At 39.8% G+C, this 16,569-nt stretch overlaps 1 protein-coding gene across 3 annotated transcripts in view; it reads right to left on the reverse strand.

Annotated features, from left to right (window-relative positions):
• Nucleotides 1-16,569, reverse strand: part of MSI2 (musashi RNA binding protein 2) — a 614,965-nt gene that overhangs the window by 439,402 nt on the left and 158,994 nt on the right. For all 3 annotated transcript variants that reach the window (XM_066578790.1, XM_066578773.1, XM_066578782.1), the window contains one exon: nt 10,979-11,071. In XM_066578790.1, coding sequence (XP_066434887.1) covers nt 10,979-11,071 — 93 coding nt within the window. The remainder of the gene's footprint in view (nt 1-10,978; nt 11,072-16,569) is intronic.

A 16,569-nucleotide genomic window follows, 5' to 3' on the forward strand; every position in this document is an offset into this window, starting at 1 on the left:
CGCGCGCACTACGTCACGGCAGGGAGGGGCCAAAACAGGCACGTCACAGCGGGGAGGAGCCAAAAACGGGCAGGGTCGAACATGGCATGATGCTTGTTCGAGTAAAGAGCACCATCGAGTACGCTAATACTGGAACGAGCATCAAGCTCGGCAGAGTACGTTCGCTCAACTCTACTTAACATCCTTTTGTCCTTTTTTTTTTTTTAAAGCCAGCAATTTTCAACAGGCTACTCCCATAAACAAAGTTGACCATACTCAAAGTACAAAGACTTCGTGTACTGCATGGAATATTGTTTCAGATGCTTTTTCCACTTTTAAACTTTACATGATTAAACCCCCTTTGCTTAGATATTAATCTCAAAAAACTCCCCATATCCGATCATGTTGCAATCTATGGAGCACAAGGAAGGAGTGTGGCGCGACAACCAAACTCCACCTTGTAGAATTCCTAAGATCAGCACAACTGTGAACAACATCAGCCCAACATATGTATTGTGATGTTTATTGCACGGTGGTGATATAGCAGAGTCCTTAGGAATAAAAAATGTTACCTAAATTATCAAAGTGTTCGAGTGTTAAAGCCTTTTTACACCTAACGATTCATTCTAAAAATTATTAAAAGAAGCGAAAGCGAATGATAATCGTTCAGTGTAAACAATAAATCGCAGTCTTTTCATTTATCATTCATTTTATGCAGGCATAAAAATCTTCGTTGGCACGTTCGCTAATTATTCGATTAAAATACTGATAGTTCAGTTCTTCTCAATCACTTTTACAGCGAATGGTAATGACTGAACGATTTCCTGTCTGAGCGAGCCAACAATGTATCTGCCTGTATAAACAGACTGCATGAGCGAACTCAGACATCGTTCGCTTATTCAAACGATAAATCGTTCAGTGCAAACTGACCCTTAAAGTAGAATTATTGCACTAATTATATAACTACATCTGGTAGATTATCTCCCATGAAACAAAAGGATCGGTGTGCAGAAATCAGACATGTCAGATCTTTTTCCCACCTGATATGCTGTTGAGGGAAGAAAGACAGTATGTTGCATTTTGGCTGCCTCCATACACATTATATGGTTATTGGGATCTAAGATTCACTCTCAAAATGTGGAATCTCTTTAGTCCAAATTAGTTCGAACCAAACCAAAAGTTCACAAAAACCCCTAAAACTGATGTATAACACTGTAAAAGAGCTATAAAAGCTCTGTATACCACAGTGAAAATGTTACACAGGACCTTTATAGCTTTTAGACAGTGTTATACATCAGTGCTGAGGACTAGTGTTGAGCGAACCAAACCACTAGAACCCTGTTTTGGGTAGAACTTTGCTAAAAGATTCGTTTGGATTCATGCCAAACCAAATTTTTAGCAAAGTTCGTTCAGAAACAAGATTCTACTGTTTCGGCTGGCCAAACACTGCTCTTGGGTAATAAAGTTCTCAAAGAATGACTCCGTTAGAAATATCATAGATTTGAATCATCATAGTTTAGCTCCCTTCTGCCACTTCCCCCCCCAAAAAAGAAAGAAAAGGAGAAAAAACCCCAAATATACTAATCTATAGTGCAATACTTCAAAATCTTTCTGGGATAGACGAGATAAATACCAGAGTTACCACTTATTTGTCCACACCCATTATATTATCCCCCGTAGAGGCTGAATAGACATTTAACGGCCAAGTATAGAACGTGGATTGCCAAATTTAGGGACAGAAAGCTTGGGAGACTAATCTGGCACTTATTTGGATCACATGACAGGTCACCCATAACAACACTAAAGGCTCCTTCTCAATCTTTTGATTCCCATCTTGTCTGTATTTCCTTATCCGCCTAAGAGAGAGAAGTTTAAAATTATTCCTTCTACACTGATCTACGAAAACAGAAAAAAACTGTTATATAAAAATAACCGTGGCTTCCAAGTCATTGAAATCATTGGCAAAAGTATTGACTATTTACTAAAACATTGCTAGATAAAATGTAAAAACTTGCAATATAAATCAGAGAAGTTCTCCTACGTTCAATGTGTTTGCCACGTTACGGGTTAACAAATCTGTTGGTGAATAGAGAAATTTTATCTTTTTTTTTTTAACTTGCTTCCCAGCTCATGCAACCACTGGTTGAAAAGCAGAAATCTACATATCAATGTCTGTGCAGATGAAACAATTCAGCTGCAGTGCCATGCCAAGACTAGATGAACTGTGCTTTCAGTCACACAACACCATGACTCCTTGCACCTACTGGCACCGGCCCTTCAGACTCCATTCCATGCCCGTTCCAAATGCCGATGAAATGAACCCTCACTGAGAAAAAGGCCTCCATTTTCATGCTAAACTACTCCAACGACATCATCATAGAGTGAATGTAGGGGCTCCAAAAGGGGGAACAGACCTTTGTAGTTTTTAAAGCACAATCAGCGCAGGTTTAACCATTTTCAGTCCAGTACATGCAGTAGTCGTAGGTTTGCTTACAATGTTCTTATTGCAGACGGTTCAGGTAATTAAGGTCGAATGCTGATGCTACATGTCTAAAAGAAGACCATTCCCTACAATAAGGAATTAAATTCTTATCCATTCTTGGCATTTTTAAACCAAGGATTCATGTTATGTTTTTCCTTCCAATCAAATGAATGTCCAGATAATTACTGAGACGGGACATCAGGGTGATCACACACAGGATTACTAAACCATGATGGGAACAGGAATATTGTTCTCATTGTACCACATTTAATCATTACAGTTCACCGCAGGATTCCTTCCAATTACCGTTTACATCCTAGCACTAGATTTTCATTAAAATCTTTTCCCTATAGTGATTATTGCCAAAATCCAACATGCACAGTCAGATCACAGATCCGATTGTCACATGTAAACCCAGGACAAAACCCATGTCAACAAATTATACATCAAACTAGGATCGGGCTATGCCACTTCAGCTTAGTTTTGAATTGTTCTCTACCGAAAGATCTTTGCTTTATAGTCTTCGGAAACTCATTATACATTACTTAGCGGACCACTATCTGTACCAGCCAAAAAAATCCAAGATGGCAGATTATTTGTATAGACCTTCTATTGGCAATGTCTCTCTTCTTCAATTAAACATATTAAAAGGGTTGTCCGTCTAGAAAATACCTTAAAATTTAGAGCCACATCACTTAAAACAACAAAACAAAAGGGTACTCACCCTCCACAGCCCCGGTGATTCAGCACTGCAGCCCCCAATTCACAAGGTCTCTGTCGACAGTGGAAGTCAATTGGCGGCTACCTGCTAATCGATGGCCACAGTATCACCGCTCATTCTCCTGGCACCAACACTCACACCATGATGTCAAGTTCCGAGAGGTGATGCTGTGGCCTTTGGCTGGTGGAGGTCACCTGACTTCCACTGTCGAGAGAGTCCGGGTGAATTGCTGAATCACCAGGGCTGAGAATGGACCTACATTTTAAAGGTTATTTTGTAACCAGACAACAAACCCTTTAACTGGTACACAGGCAGGAGATACATTCAGAATAATTTGTTGTGGCCAACTTTCCCTCCCAGGTGGACATGATAAGCATCCTGCAAGAATACATCCGTGGCTTTCCACATAGGCAAGGACCACATAGGTGAGACTTTGAAGGTGAGCGCTGTCACTCAATCTCTTAACAGTCACATTAAAATGGGAAAAACCTTCCTGCGAATGTCTTTTTTTTCCCGTTGTAGATTTTTAATTTAAGTCTCATGTAAATATCTTTGATGCAGAACTCAGTCATACTAGGCATATATTTAACCTTTTAGTGACATAACTAATTTTAGGCTAAAGACTAAGAAAACAGCTTCCCTTTTGCATTTTGTGGGACAAGTTCTAGTTTTTATAGGAACCAATTATTTGCTGAGGAAAATAAGAAAAAGCAATTTCACCATTTTTTTACAGCTTTCACTAAGTAGTATAAATATTATGTTACCCTTTACGCATCATTACAATTATGGCAAAACCAAATTTATAGAGCTTTTATTTTGTTTAACCACTTTTACACAATATAACCACTTTTTTCAAAGCCATACTAATTGTGTGGTGCCACATTCCAGGACTAAAGCATTTTTATCTGTCAGCCGACAGAGCTGTGTGGGGGCTTGTTTTTTTGGGGACAGCTTTTAGTTTATTGGTAACATAACATACAGCTTTTCATTTTTTTTTTCATTTATGTTTTAGTATAACAAGATGACCAGAAAACTGCTATTTTGGCTTTTTTTCATCAGAATTTACCGTGCTGGATAAATAATGTAATATTTCATAGTACTGCTCGTTGTGGATGTGACAATACCAAATTATACTTTTTTTGTTCTTTTTATTTTTTATTATATTTAAAGCCTTATCTTACGGGGGGGGGGGGGGGGGGGAGTTTTCCTAATAGTTTTCTATAAAAAAGTTTAGATGTCATAGTCAGCAATGACTGCAGCATCTGCGGGGTTAAATGGTGTAGACGACTGATAAGTAGAGCTGATTCTAATATAAATGGCTGTAGCTCCAGTTCTGTTTGTCCAAAACTGTAATGTCCTTTTCCTGCAGAACAAATAGAGCTCGTCCTAAACTGCTGGGAAGTTACTCATTTATGTCATATTTACTATATACACATACATACAAAATTAGTAGTCTCTGTTCACACTAACAATAACGGGGGCCTATCAGGGTTTATGGTATTTCTAAAACACAAATAGCACAGCCATAAGCGCTATTTTTGCTGTCAAACATGCTTAACGCCCAACAGACAGCATTAGCATGGGGAGTATCAGGATGTGTAGTTAGTTATTTGAAAACACATCTGGCATAGCAGTTATGGAGCCCTACTAGTAGAGACTCACCGAATGGTTCTTCATTTGCATAAACCATGTTCAAAATGTCTGGATGTCAGACAACACCAATCAGCGCTAAAACTACAGAGATTTCCCATATGTAATGGTTTGTCTGCCACTGAAGATTATTTTTTGTCTCAGCTTGACAAAATTTCCAGTCTTAGGTAAAATTGGCCATGTTTCTTACATAAAATTTACCTCTGTTATAGGGGTTAGAAACTTTTATAATTTGTCATTTTGGATTACTTTACAGGAAGTGATCACATGATTAGCCATGTATTCCTGCACTTGAAGGAGTTAAAATGTCATGTCAGACAACAAGGTTTGGCACAGTCCCAGAAGGCACATGGGAACCAGGACAGCAGAGTTATAAAGGCCTGATTGTAGCAGCCCACTGGATTGGAAATGACTTGTAGGCCTAATGAAACAAAACTTTGGCAGGAAAACAGAATGAAAGGAATGAGACAATAAAAGCAGGAACAAAGGGAGCAGAGTTGTTTCAGCTTAGCAAAATAAGCTCACTTTGTTGTTGGGAAAAGCCAAAGCCGATTAGGATAAACCAATGACTAAGCATAAGTCTTCCAAACTAATTACACAGTTCACTATGTGAAGTGTGATTGCAAGCCTGAAAAGTGGGGACTACTTCATTTTTTTCAGTGTTACACTACATAAAACTAGCCTAAATGTGCTTACATTAAGCTATAGGTGGAGACAGCAAAATAACTTAATACTAAAGCGCCCCTCCCATTAGCTCAGAACTGCTTAGCAATGCTTACTGGCGGCCCATACTGGGTCTAACTTTATAAAGAATGCATGGGAGTCATACTTGGCATCACCTTCCCCAACCAAATGTGCCATACATATTATAAATCATGGTTAACGTGCAGATTACAGGTCTGAAAAGTCATCATCTAGACCATCAGGAAGCCTGGCTGATATAAAAAGTCAACTTTTCATTTGTACTTGTTGGTAGAAGCCACTAAGGAAAAATCGTTCCATAATGAGGAACTTTCTTGAGGAGGTTTATAACATTGAAAAGCCATGTTTTCATTATAAATGCTTCTAAGACTGGCGCTGTGGCAGCTAAGAAATCCCACACATTTGAATGCTATGCACAGTCTCCAGAACCTAACTAATGTCTTAAGGTTAAAGTACTTGAAGCAAACAAAGTGCCATGTTGAATTGAGAAAAACACACAACAGCTAGCATGTCTGCCAAGCGCTCCTAGCTTAGGAATGACAGTACATCAGCAGCGCAATCCATTCTGTCCCCTTACTAGATGACTTGGAGCTCTAGGACTAAAGCCTACTCCTTCGAAGATTCTCAAGAAATGAACAGTGCAAAACAAAGCCAGTTAATCCGAACTACGTGCCGGTCTCTGGCAATATGTGCAACTGAACCTATTTGTGAAGATTACAGAATGACATTAAACACGTAACATCAGACATGAAATGCCTTCATAGCCTTAAAATATCTCCTATTTCAGAGGACTAATATCCAGATTGTGGAGTTCACTGCTTGGAATTACTGACACACATCAGTTCTCGTTGATTACGCAGAGATGTATCTGATTGAGAAGATTTCCAAAAATGAAGAAATTGAAGCAAAATCCACTGATTTTATTTTATAGGGAAGGTAAAGGGAGAGATTCTCATTGCTTAATTAGTGTAAGTACACACGGTAGCATTCCCATTTTGTCAGTGCATCAATTATAATAAAGAAGCCTTAGCTGCTGAAACCTTAGCTTCTCTAACCATATATTTTTTATATTACACGGAACTGCAATTTTGCAACTTTTGTCTGTTGTTTTTAAATAAAGAGGTGTAGCGCAATGGATTTTTTTATCCACAGATTCCGAAAATGACCTTCCAAAATTTCGTATCGCATCAGGTTTTCTTCCCAAATCATGAAAATGTGAAAATTAAAAAAAACACGTAATTTTTAAATGACATTGATCTATATATCTAGATATATCTATATCACTCTCTCTCTCTATCATATATAATCCTCCTTTTAATCTCAGTTCTTCAAGATGAAATTCTGTTTAGGCAGCATGGACTCACAATACTATAACATGTAAAGTATAATAACTATAATCAGAATAGCATCCAGGCTGGTAGCACAGTTGTGGGTGCATGTATGCTTCGGAAACTGCGCTCATGAGTCATTACAATACTTTACATGTATCCTTCAGAAACTGCGCGCACGAGTCATTACAATACTTTACATGTATCCTTCGGAAACTGCGCGCACGAGTCATTACAATACTTTACATGTATCCTTCGGAAACTGCGCACACGAGTCATTACAATACTTTACATGTATCCTTTGGAAACTGCGCACACGAGTCATTACAATACTTTACATGTATCCTTCGGAAACTGCGCACACGAGTCATTACAATACTTTACATGTATCCTTCGGAAACTGCGCACACGAGTCATTACAATACTTTACATGAATCCCACATACATGCACATATTTACGACAAGCCTGCATTTACAACACGAGAAGAGATGATGCAGGCACAATACAAGGGGAACATATAATGAGAGAAAAATGTGCTGCTCTGGTAAACTGCTATTTAGCATATTGCAAAGAGTCCTAAAATAGAGCTGTGATCATGAAGTGCTAAAAGTGGTGAAATCCAATGAGCAGAGAAGACAAGACGAAGCGGGTGAAGTGTTCATCTCGAATGTCTAAGTTCTTTGTTCTGATTGCAGTCTCACTTCCTTGCATTGACTGGGTGACCTTTATTATCCTAGTGCTTTACCCCAGTGTAAACCTATCCCAGCAGGGTACTTACAACCTTACTGGGTACCGCTGACCTAAGAGAAGTGTCTCCACATAGTTCTGCATTACGGAGATGTATAACAATTAATCACCCACATTCATGCTCCATTTCTTCTGTTTATCAATCTACAGTAGCGAGGTCCTATGTGGATAATATACATACGCTGCTGCATAGGTTTGCATGACATAAAGCGTTCTCGTTGACATACTGCCACATGCAATGGGCATCTTGGCTAATGTTGCTAGCCGGACAGAAGGTAAGTTCTAATGAACTTTTGACATGCAATTTCTTTTACATTCTGCAGCATTATCTAAATGAAATTTTTGGGAAGAAATGACTGCTTTAAAGTCGCATCCACATTGCCTGCAGCAGCACAGCGCACTTAGTGAAACCATATGTGCTTCTCCGTATGACCTGCATATCAGCTCTTTCCTGTTCCCACTAGACACATTCATTGCATCTCGTGTTTTCTATTAAAAGTTTTCCTTTAGTTGCCCTTGCCAGCCACTTGTGATAAATGCAGGATAATTCTTATAGAGTTGTACTAATGATGTAAAGTCCTATCTGATAAATCGCGCACATTTTATGCCATGTCATTCAGTTTACCCTCAGCCTCCACAGGTGAGCTACACTGGAGTGGGGTATAATTGCATCACATTTGCTCACTCGGCTCCATCATTTGCAGCTGGTTAGTGCCATAGCCTGTACATTCTAGCAATGTGCCCAATGTCTCCCTTTGCCGTAGTCCAGCTCAGTAAATATTGCACCCAAGATAAGGTGTACAGAGAGCACATTTCAGTATAAGCCAAAGTCTTTATCCAGAACTGGCCCATGGGAAATGATTCATCATGCTCATCCTGCATCTATACAGAACATGTGCATGTCCAGTTTAACCAGAATCTTTGTTCTCATTATTGCCCACGTAGGACCCAGAAAATAAAGCCTGGTGCCAAGTGATTGGATTCAAAGTCAGCTCCAACACGGCATCTTGGATCCAGCTGTGTTAAGACTCATTGCTGGGTTGCAGTCTGGATCCTCTGGTATTCTGGAAGGCCAGTCTAGACCTGCCTTTAGCTACAATGTATAGAACTTCGAGCTGGAAGGTCGAATGGCTTCAGCAAGAGCACTTGACTTGGCAAGTATAATACCTGTACAGTAACATAATACTGGGTACTGGATTCACTGCACTTGTACCTAGCTAGCCATTACTTACCATACTAGGATATGGGCTACTGCTAACACTAGAGACACCAAAAATACCAGCACCATGGGTGAGGGAGGTACATCTTCTCTTATATTCTTCAAATACAGTGAGCAACTTTCCACATTTTCTCGCCTGGATAGCCTCATCAAAGGGAGGCTACTGCTAAAGCCATTTTAAACTCCATTTTCTGTTAATTATTTCATAAAGCAGATATTTCAGATCGAAGAGGTTGATCTAATGTTCTGAGAGGGACACTATCTCAGAAAAGCTACTAGAACATAGCATACATCTGATCATTTAACGCACACAACATTTTTATAAACACATATTCCAAAAGTCGCTTTCACATGTACTGTGCATGAAATTTCACCGCGTTTGTATAAAAGGTGGCTCTAAAGTATCACAATGTGATAAAATGTACACAATGTGATAAGTATACACTATCTCAAGCTTTAACAGTCTGCTCATTTTACTCTCTTGAAAAACTAAGAAACTTGAAACCCTTTGAGTTGCCTCAAAATACTATGTTTTTACATGAAAAAGTGGAAGCATTGTAAAATGAGTCAATACTATGGCACATATGCAGAATGTCCATAGGTGAGGACAGAGATTGATTGGTCTGACCCTCCACAAGGTCAAGCCCTATGTTTAGTAAGCATGCTGATCCAGCATGTCTGGAACTCATTTTCTCATTGACAGAATCACCAATAGACTCCTGATACTAAACTGTACGTTAGTCAAATCTATAACAGTTGAGAAAATCAGAACACCAACCTTCATTATTAAACACTATTAAAAGAGTTGCCTAGCAATGCCACAAAATGACCACCGTCCATGCAGTCTGCGGAAACCCTTCCTAGACTTCTTGCTCCAAGCACTCCCAATTCTTCTGGGGCAGGCACGACCCACTCTGAGAACACCGACTGGTCTGGAGTTTGACTGGGGCAAGTACATGTGCCAAACCATATCGCAGGTGTCCTAAGGTGAGCTCCAGGAGGACAGAAACCTCCAGTAGAGCAGAAGGAAGCGAAAGGACAGGAGGATCTATCTGTGAACTGGTGGGGTAAGGAGTCAGGATGGAGCATAACGGATCAATCTAAGCTAGTTAGAAAAGAACAGAGTTGCATTAGGTTCGATCTCCTACCATTTCGGTATACAGAAGTATATTCTTGCCCTAGGCTGCATGTACAGCGGCCATTTTGTAGCACTCCTAGACAAACCTTTTTAATTAAAAAGTTTGTCTACTTTAGAAAACCTATTTTCAAATATTCTATCAGGGGACTCCAAATTAATAGAAGAGGATTCTCTGTTCAGGATCCTCATCTCTTAGCCAGAGTGGGGAGTGGTGGCAAGAGGGCCGAGTCCTGTATAAACCCATTGATTTGAATGGGCACTGTGTAGTGAGTGCTCCATTTCACCTGCCATGGTCCTGAAAAGAAAGTGAGCACTTAATACCAGGCTTCCCCACAGATTACAGGTGATTGCTAGAGGTCTCCGCAAGGGAACCCTCTGTAATCAGCTCATTCTTACAAGTAGGAATTCTCCAAAGCAGACAACACTTAAAATTTATCAATATATCTCCAAACATGTAACAAATCTGAACTTCTGAAATTCTCCAACTAAGAGTGCTCAGTTCAATACTTCATCTGCTTATAGTCAACACGACATAACCACATGTTTGACACGGCTTATAAGAAGTCTTCAGTGGACTTCTAAAGGCATTACACAATTGTTTCCAGTACAAAGGCCTCTGAAATCTCCGACAACAAGAGTTCTGTACCTCCTTTGTGCTGCAGAGAGCACTTGCTTCATATTCAAAATTCAATGCCGCCTTCTATTCATTAACCAAAAGTTCTATAGTTTATTCAGGATGCCGAGCTCCGCCAACACATAACAATACTGGAAACAAACTTAAATTCCAACGCAGAAATTGCTGGCTAACCATTCTGCTAACACCAACAGCTCCGGACTTAACATGGAGCAGAGGCTTTTAGAAAAAGTAACACGCAAGAGCCAAAAACAAATGTTCAGAGTAATTACTCATCACAACTTAATGGGGAGGCAAGCAAGTAATCTACTATACTGGACTTTAATGCCTTTTCACTGTCCAAGCTCCACATAGAGAGATAACCAACAGTTCCTTACCTTGCCATACTGCTCAAAGTATTGCTTTACATCTTCTACAACTGTATTTGCAGATAATCCGCCTACGAATATTTTCTTTGTTCTTGTGACCATCTATACAGAAAAAAAAAAGAAATGCATGGCTTAATCAGATTATTTAGAATAGCAAAATGGGACAAAAATATCACTCAGATAGCACTGCTAATCCTATTAATTAATATTATGTACTCATGAAAGGCATTTACAGCTCTATCCAATTAAATCTGCAGTGGTTACTATTTGGAAGCATGTAGGCTATAATGAAGAAATGGAAAAAATTGCAGCCACTGTGCGTTTCCGAGGGGAACTTCCAACAGAGATCATTCAGAATAGCAGTTTTGGGAGTCCTTATATTTTACGATTGCAAATCCCTAACATGTTCTGAAAGATCGTTCCAAAGAAGTAGACTGAAAAGGGCATGACATTGGCTTAAAGGGGTTCTGTCATTAAAATTAAAAAAAACAATACTTACCTATTCCTTCCCAGGCAGACTCCTTACCACATCTTCTCCAGTCTCCCTGGGTCACCTCACAGCAAGCCGTCTGGATCCGCTTCTTATGATGCGTCCATTGCTTGTATTCTTCTTCCTGACGGGCAATGTACGCTATGTCACTAGTGACGAAGCGTTCATAGCTTAGGAGGGAGTGCTGATCTGTTGCAGAGACTGTGCATCACTGGAAGAAGAGGATCCGTCTGGGGGGGGGGCTGCAGGAGACAGGAGAAGATCGGCGGGGAGAAGATGCGGCAAGTGGACTGCCTGGGGAGGAATAGGCAAGTATAGGATTTTTTTTTTTATGACAGAACCCCTTTAACGAAGTGGTCAGGGTTGATGGAAAGCTGAATGGAGCAAAGTACAGAGCTATTCTTAATGAAAACCTGATCCAGAGTGGACGGGACCTCAGCCTGGGCAGAAGGTTAACCTTCCAACAAGACAGTGACCCTAACCACACAGGTGAAACAAACAACACAGGAGTGGATTAGGGACAACTATGTGAATGTCCTTGTGTGGCTCAGCCAGAGTCTCGACTTGAAACCAATTGAACATCTATAGAGAGACATGGAAACGGCTGTCCACAAACGGTCCCGTTCCAACCTGACAGAGCCTAAAAGGATTTGCAGAGAAGAATGGCATAAAATCCCCAAATCTAGGTGTGCAAACCCTGTGGCATCATGCCCAAGAAGGCTGAAGTATTGAGTACATGGTCTGAATACTTATGTAATATTTTAATTTTTAAGAAATCTACAAAGATTTCATACATTCTGTTTTCACTTTGTCATTATGGGGGACTGAGTGCAGAATGATGGGGTAAAAGCTGAATTTGTTTTTAATTTGTACAAAGCAACAACATAACAAAATGTAAAAAAAAGTGAAAGGGTCTGAAGACTTTCCAAATGCATTGCATATCAGATTTCCACAATCCTAAATTATAAACCAAATATCGATCCATCCACAATCTGGATGCGACCTGAATACAGGTGCGTGAACGAGCTAAAACCTTCCCATTAAAGACCGTACCACATATAGCCAGTTCACATAGCAAGTTCTCTGCTTAGTGAGGTTTAATTGCTATTTCATGTTTTGTAGCTTAATGCCGCCAAGACAAAAACACGTGCAGCCTGCACAAATTATAAAATTAGTAGAAAATAGTGTTAGCAGGAGCAGAAGCCTTAATGAATAAAGGCTTTTTTTTCAGAGCTCCAATGATTTGCTTTTTTGATTGTGACATTCGACACTAAAATATCAGATGCTTTTTCCATCCCAAAGACTGAGCATCTGGAGAAGGAGGGACAATGAGCCTTCTTACCATCTCTGGGTGTCAATAGTAGGTCAGTATTGCAGGACATTGAATGCATATGCAAAAACATTCATTTTCACATGCAAATCAAGACCATTCTTATTTTAAACTGAACTACTATATGTAAATGTTCTTGATGCATATGCATTGGCAGAGTCTGCAGGCAAGGCTAGGTTCAAATATCTTATAGATAGGTTGCTGGTTTTGATTAGGTGAGAAATTGTGTTTGCAACATTTACAATCTAAGCCACTCTCAAAATAAAGTTTGCAGGCTAGAGAATAAAATTACACATTTCATCACAGACCTTTCCTTTAATGTTTAGATTAGAATATTAATAGTTAATATATCAATATTGACTTCTATTGGACCGATTTTTTCAATTGACTAACTATAATCAACTTGAAACAATTTGCTTCTCTATGCACTTTACGTAAGTTCCATACAACCATTGGCACATTTCCGCAAGTCAGGGGAATAAAGAGGGTCATAGGGCATAATTTGAGAACAGAAGAGCTCCTGGCATGCCCAGAAGCCTGGAGCCATTGTGCTTGTATCTAGTCGAAGGTAAGATAAAAGGTTTCCGATTACATATGAGCAAGAGAGCTTCGGCCTTCTGGGCATGCCTGGAGACATCCAGTTAATTTCAATAAGCTTATCTAAAGAAGAAATAAGCATGGAGCACTGCACATGATATAGCCCTTCAAGTTCTCAAGAGGATTGGCCGTAGACACCACCAATGGACCTATCTAACAGGGTTCATATTGTTATAACAGGATAGAATTTCAATAAATGCATATTTTGGTATGAGTAATAAAGAAAAATTGGTCAATTACACTGAATGGCCACTTTACTAGAAACACACATCTAGTAGTGCGTAGAACATTCTCTGGCCTTCAGAACTGCAGCCGTTTATAGCGAGATCCTTCCACAGATCTCATAGGACCATGCGTGTGCCAAGAAAACATTTCCCACACCATTACTCCTTAGCCTGAACTACTGTTTGTCATCTGAGAAGAAGCGTTCATCCATTCCTGCTGCTTGCGCCAAATTCTGACCCTCTCATCCCACGGTGCAACAGAGATCTGGATTTATCTGAGCAGATGATGTCTTTTGTCAGCTAAGGGATCTAACTTTTGTGTTCTTCTGCCTATTTAAATCTTGCTTTTCTGTTTTTCTTAGATATGGTACTCAAACTATATGTCAGCAGGGATTGGCTAGAACAGCGAAGGATGACAAGTTGTGCCTTCTGACATGTTAGTTGTATTTGGCTACTATTTGCTTGACTGTATAGCGGATGTTCGTCAGGAAGGTTCTTGACATCCATAAGAACGCTTTTCATTAGATGCTTTTACCATGCTTCCCTGAAAATAAGACCCGGTCTTATATTTTTTTGCACCAAAAGAGGCACTAGGTCTTTTTGTTGATGTCTTATTATACTTACCTTGCTGGCTTGGTCCAGGTCCCTTGCTCTCCTCTGGTGCAGTACCTGCAGTCCTCGACCACACACAGATGATGATCACTTCCTTCCTGGTTACGGGATTCATAAATTCAGCCTCCACGAAGCAATGGCTGTGATTGGTTCTTACAGCGCTGCTCAGCCAAGCAATGCAGCGCTCGATGAACCAATGCGATGACTGTGATTGGTTCATCAAGCGCTGCATTGATTGATTCTTTGAATGCTGGTCAGCCAATCACAACCATCACTTTGTGGAGGTGGGATTTATGAATCCTGTAACCAGGAAGTGATCTTCTGTGGGCGGCCGAGGACTGCAGGAACCGCACCAGAGCTCGAAAGAGCAGCAGAAGGGACCTGGACTGAGCCAGCTAGGTACTGTATTCCCTTTTTTTATGTAATGTAACCAGGGCTTATTTTCAGGGTAGGACTTATACTTCAAGCCTCCCTGAAAAATCAAGCTAGTGCTTATTTTCAGGATAGGTTTCATTTTCAGGGAAACCCGGAAGATCACTACATTCTCAGTTTATCCTCTACACATGCAAAAGAAAACCCCACAAGGTTGGCAGTTTTTGAAATACTAGCGAGCAACTCTAGCACCCATGACCATGCCTTGTTTCAAGTTGCTGAGATCACTCAATTTACCCATTTTAATGTAAACCCACCCTGAAACTGTTCTACGGAAAACTTGCTAATTTGATATTATGCTGCAATCTGGGGTTACGCTTTAAATTTCTATACAGGGACCCTCCAATCGTGAAAATGCAGGTGATCTAATAAAGTGGCTATTCAGTATACAGCAAAACCACAAATCAAACTTTTATCAGACTCTGTGTACATATGCCCATCTCTTGTATTCTATCGCTATGCCGGGGGCTACACACATACATACCGTATGTTGCATGACTGCTGCAATCACATTACTTGCAGCCATATGACGTGTATACAGCAGTGTTACATGACAATGTATCATTCTGGACTTCTGCCACCGTTCTGTTTATAGCGCTTGCCTACTGATGTCATGACTTAATAGTAACAAATAATTAGGGTTTCATCAGATACAACGTAAAAACCCCCAACTGCAAATCATTTCGGTCCCTTTTAAATCACTCCAAAAATCGACAGCTGTGAATACATTTCCCCAAACATTATTATCACTTGTATTTGAACTTTAGGGGTGGACAAATGCATTAAGAATGCAATTATGCAAAAAATGTATGGTCAATTACAAGACAAACCATGTAACACATGAGAAAAGGGGTGCCAACACAATTTACATCAAAACCAACAGATGGTGCAACAGGCAGATTACAGGACATTAGTGCCAAAGGCACGCTAAATATGAGTAATATTTCTTAGGTAGAAAATGATGGGGTTAAGTCACCAAGCTGCTGTGAAATGTAGTCCTTTATCTAACCTCATCCCCTGGAAATGTATGCACTACAGGCTGTGATGTTGTAAATTTGCCATGCACCGCTCTCAGGAGCAATGTATGCCCTTCAGTCTAATCCTATCTAGCTTTTCATTTCAACAGAGTTTGACGGTTAGCATCAATGGAAAATACTCTATTTGCATCTCAAATTGCTTAAATTAATTTGACTTGAGAAGGAGCTAATTGCATATAAACTGAAATGTTTCTCAGCATATCTATATATTAGGTAGAGCATTAGGCTTGTTTACCTAATCACTAACTTGGCATTCCATCACTTTTACGCCAAGGTCTTGCAAATACGGTCATAATTGGAAAAATCATCTTAAGTCTTATGTGACACTGCGCACCATATTGTGTTTCATGTCCAGGCTCCAATATTGCATTCATTAGACAACAATAGCTCATGTAATGAGAAAAGTGGCTTCTAACTAGATCAAACTGCAGCAGAATGCTAGATTTTAGGGCCAGAAACAGCAATGTCTCTGATAAGTTTGTCATTTCCAAGGACTGAGATAGGATTACCACAAGGCTTTGGATACGATCTTTATAAAATAACGTTAAATATACCCTGTCAATGTATAAGGAAAGAAACCAGAGTTTGAGATATGTAGAGAGGAGGATTATGGAGCCTGCTGAAAATATCCATCTTCAGGTCTCATTCAGATATGGTTTAGTGTGTTGAAGAAACCACTAGGACATTATCCCATTCTATGTATTTGTCCAAGTATGCAGAAGGTTAAATAAAATACTAGTTTACAGATCTTTAACCCTTTGCAATCCAATTTTAGATTCAAGGTGTCCTGTGGAGTTTTTTCTTCCTGCCATTATACAATGGCACCACCTGCTGGCTAGAGCCAGTACTGTGGTATTGGACATGCTGGAAAGGCCCCC

This window comes from Eleutherodactylus coqui, chromosome 1 (assembly GCF_035609145.1).
Source record: "Eleutherodactylus coqui strain aEleCoq1 chromosome 1, aEleCoq1.hap1, whole genome shotgun sequence".
Lineage (NCBI taxonomy): Eukaryota > Metazoa > Chordata > Amphibia > Anura > Eleutherodactylidae > Eleutherodactylus > Eleutherodactylus coqui.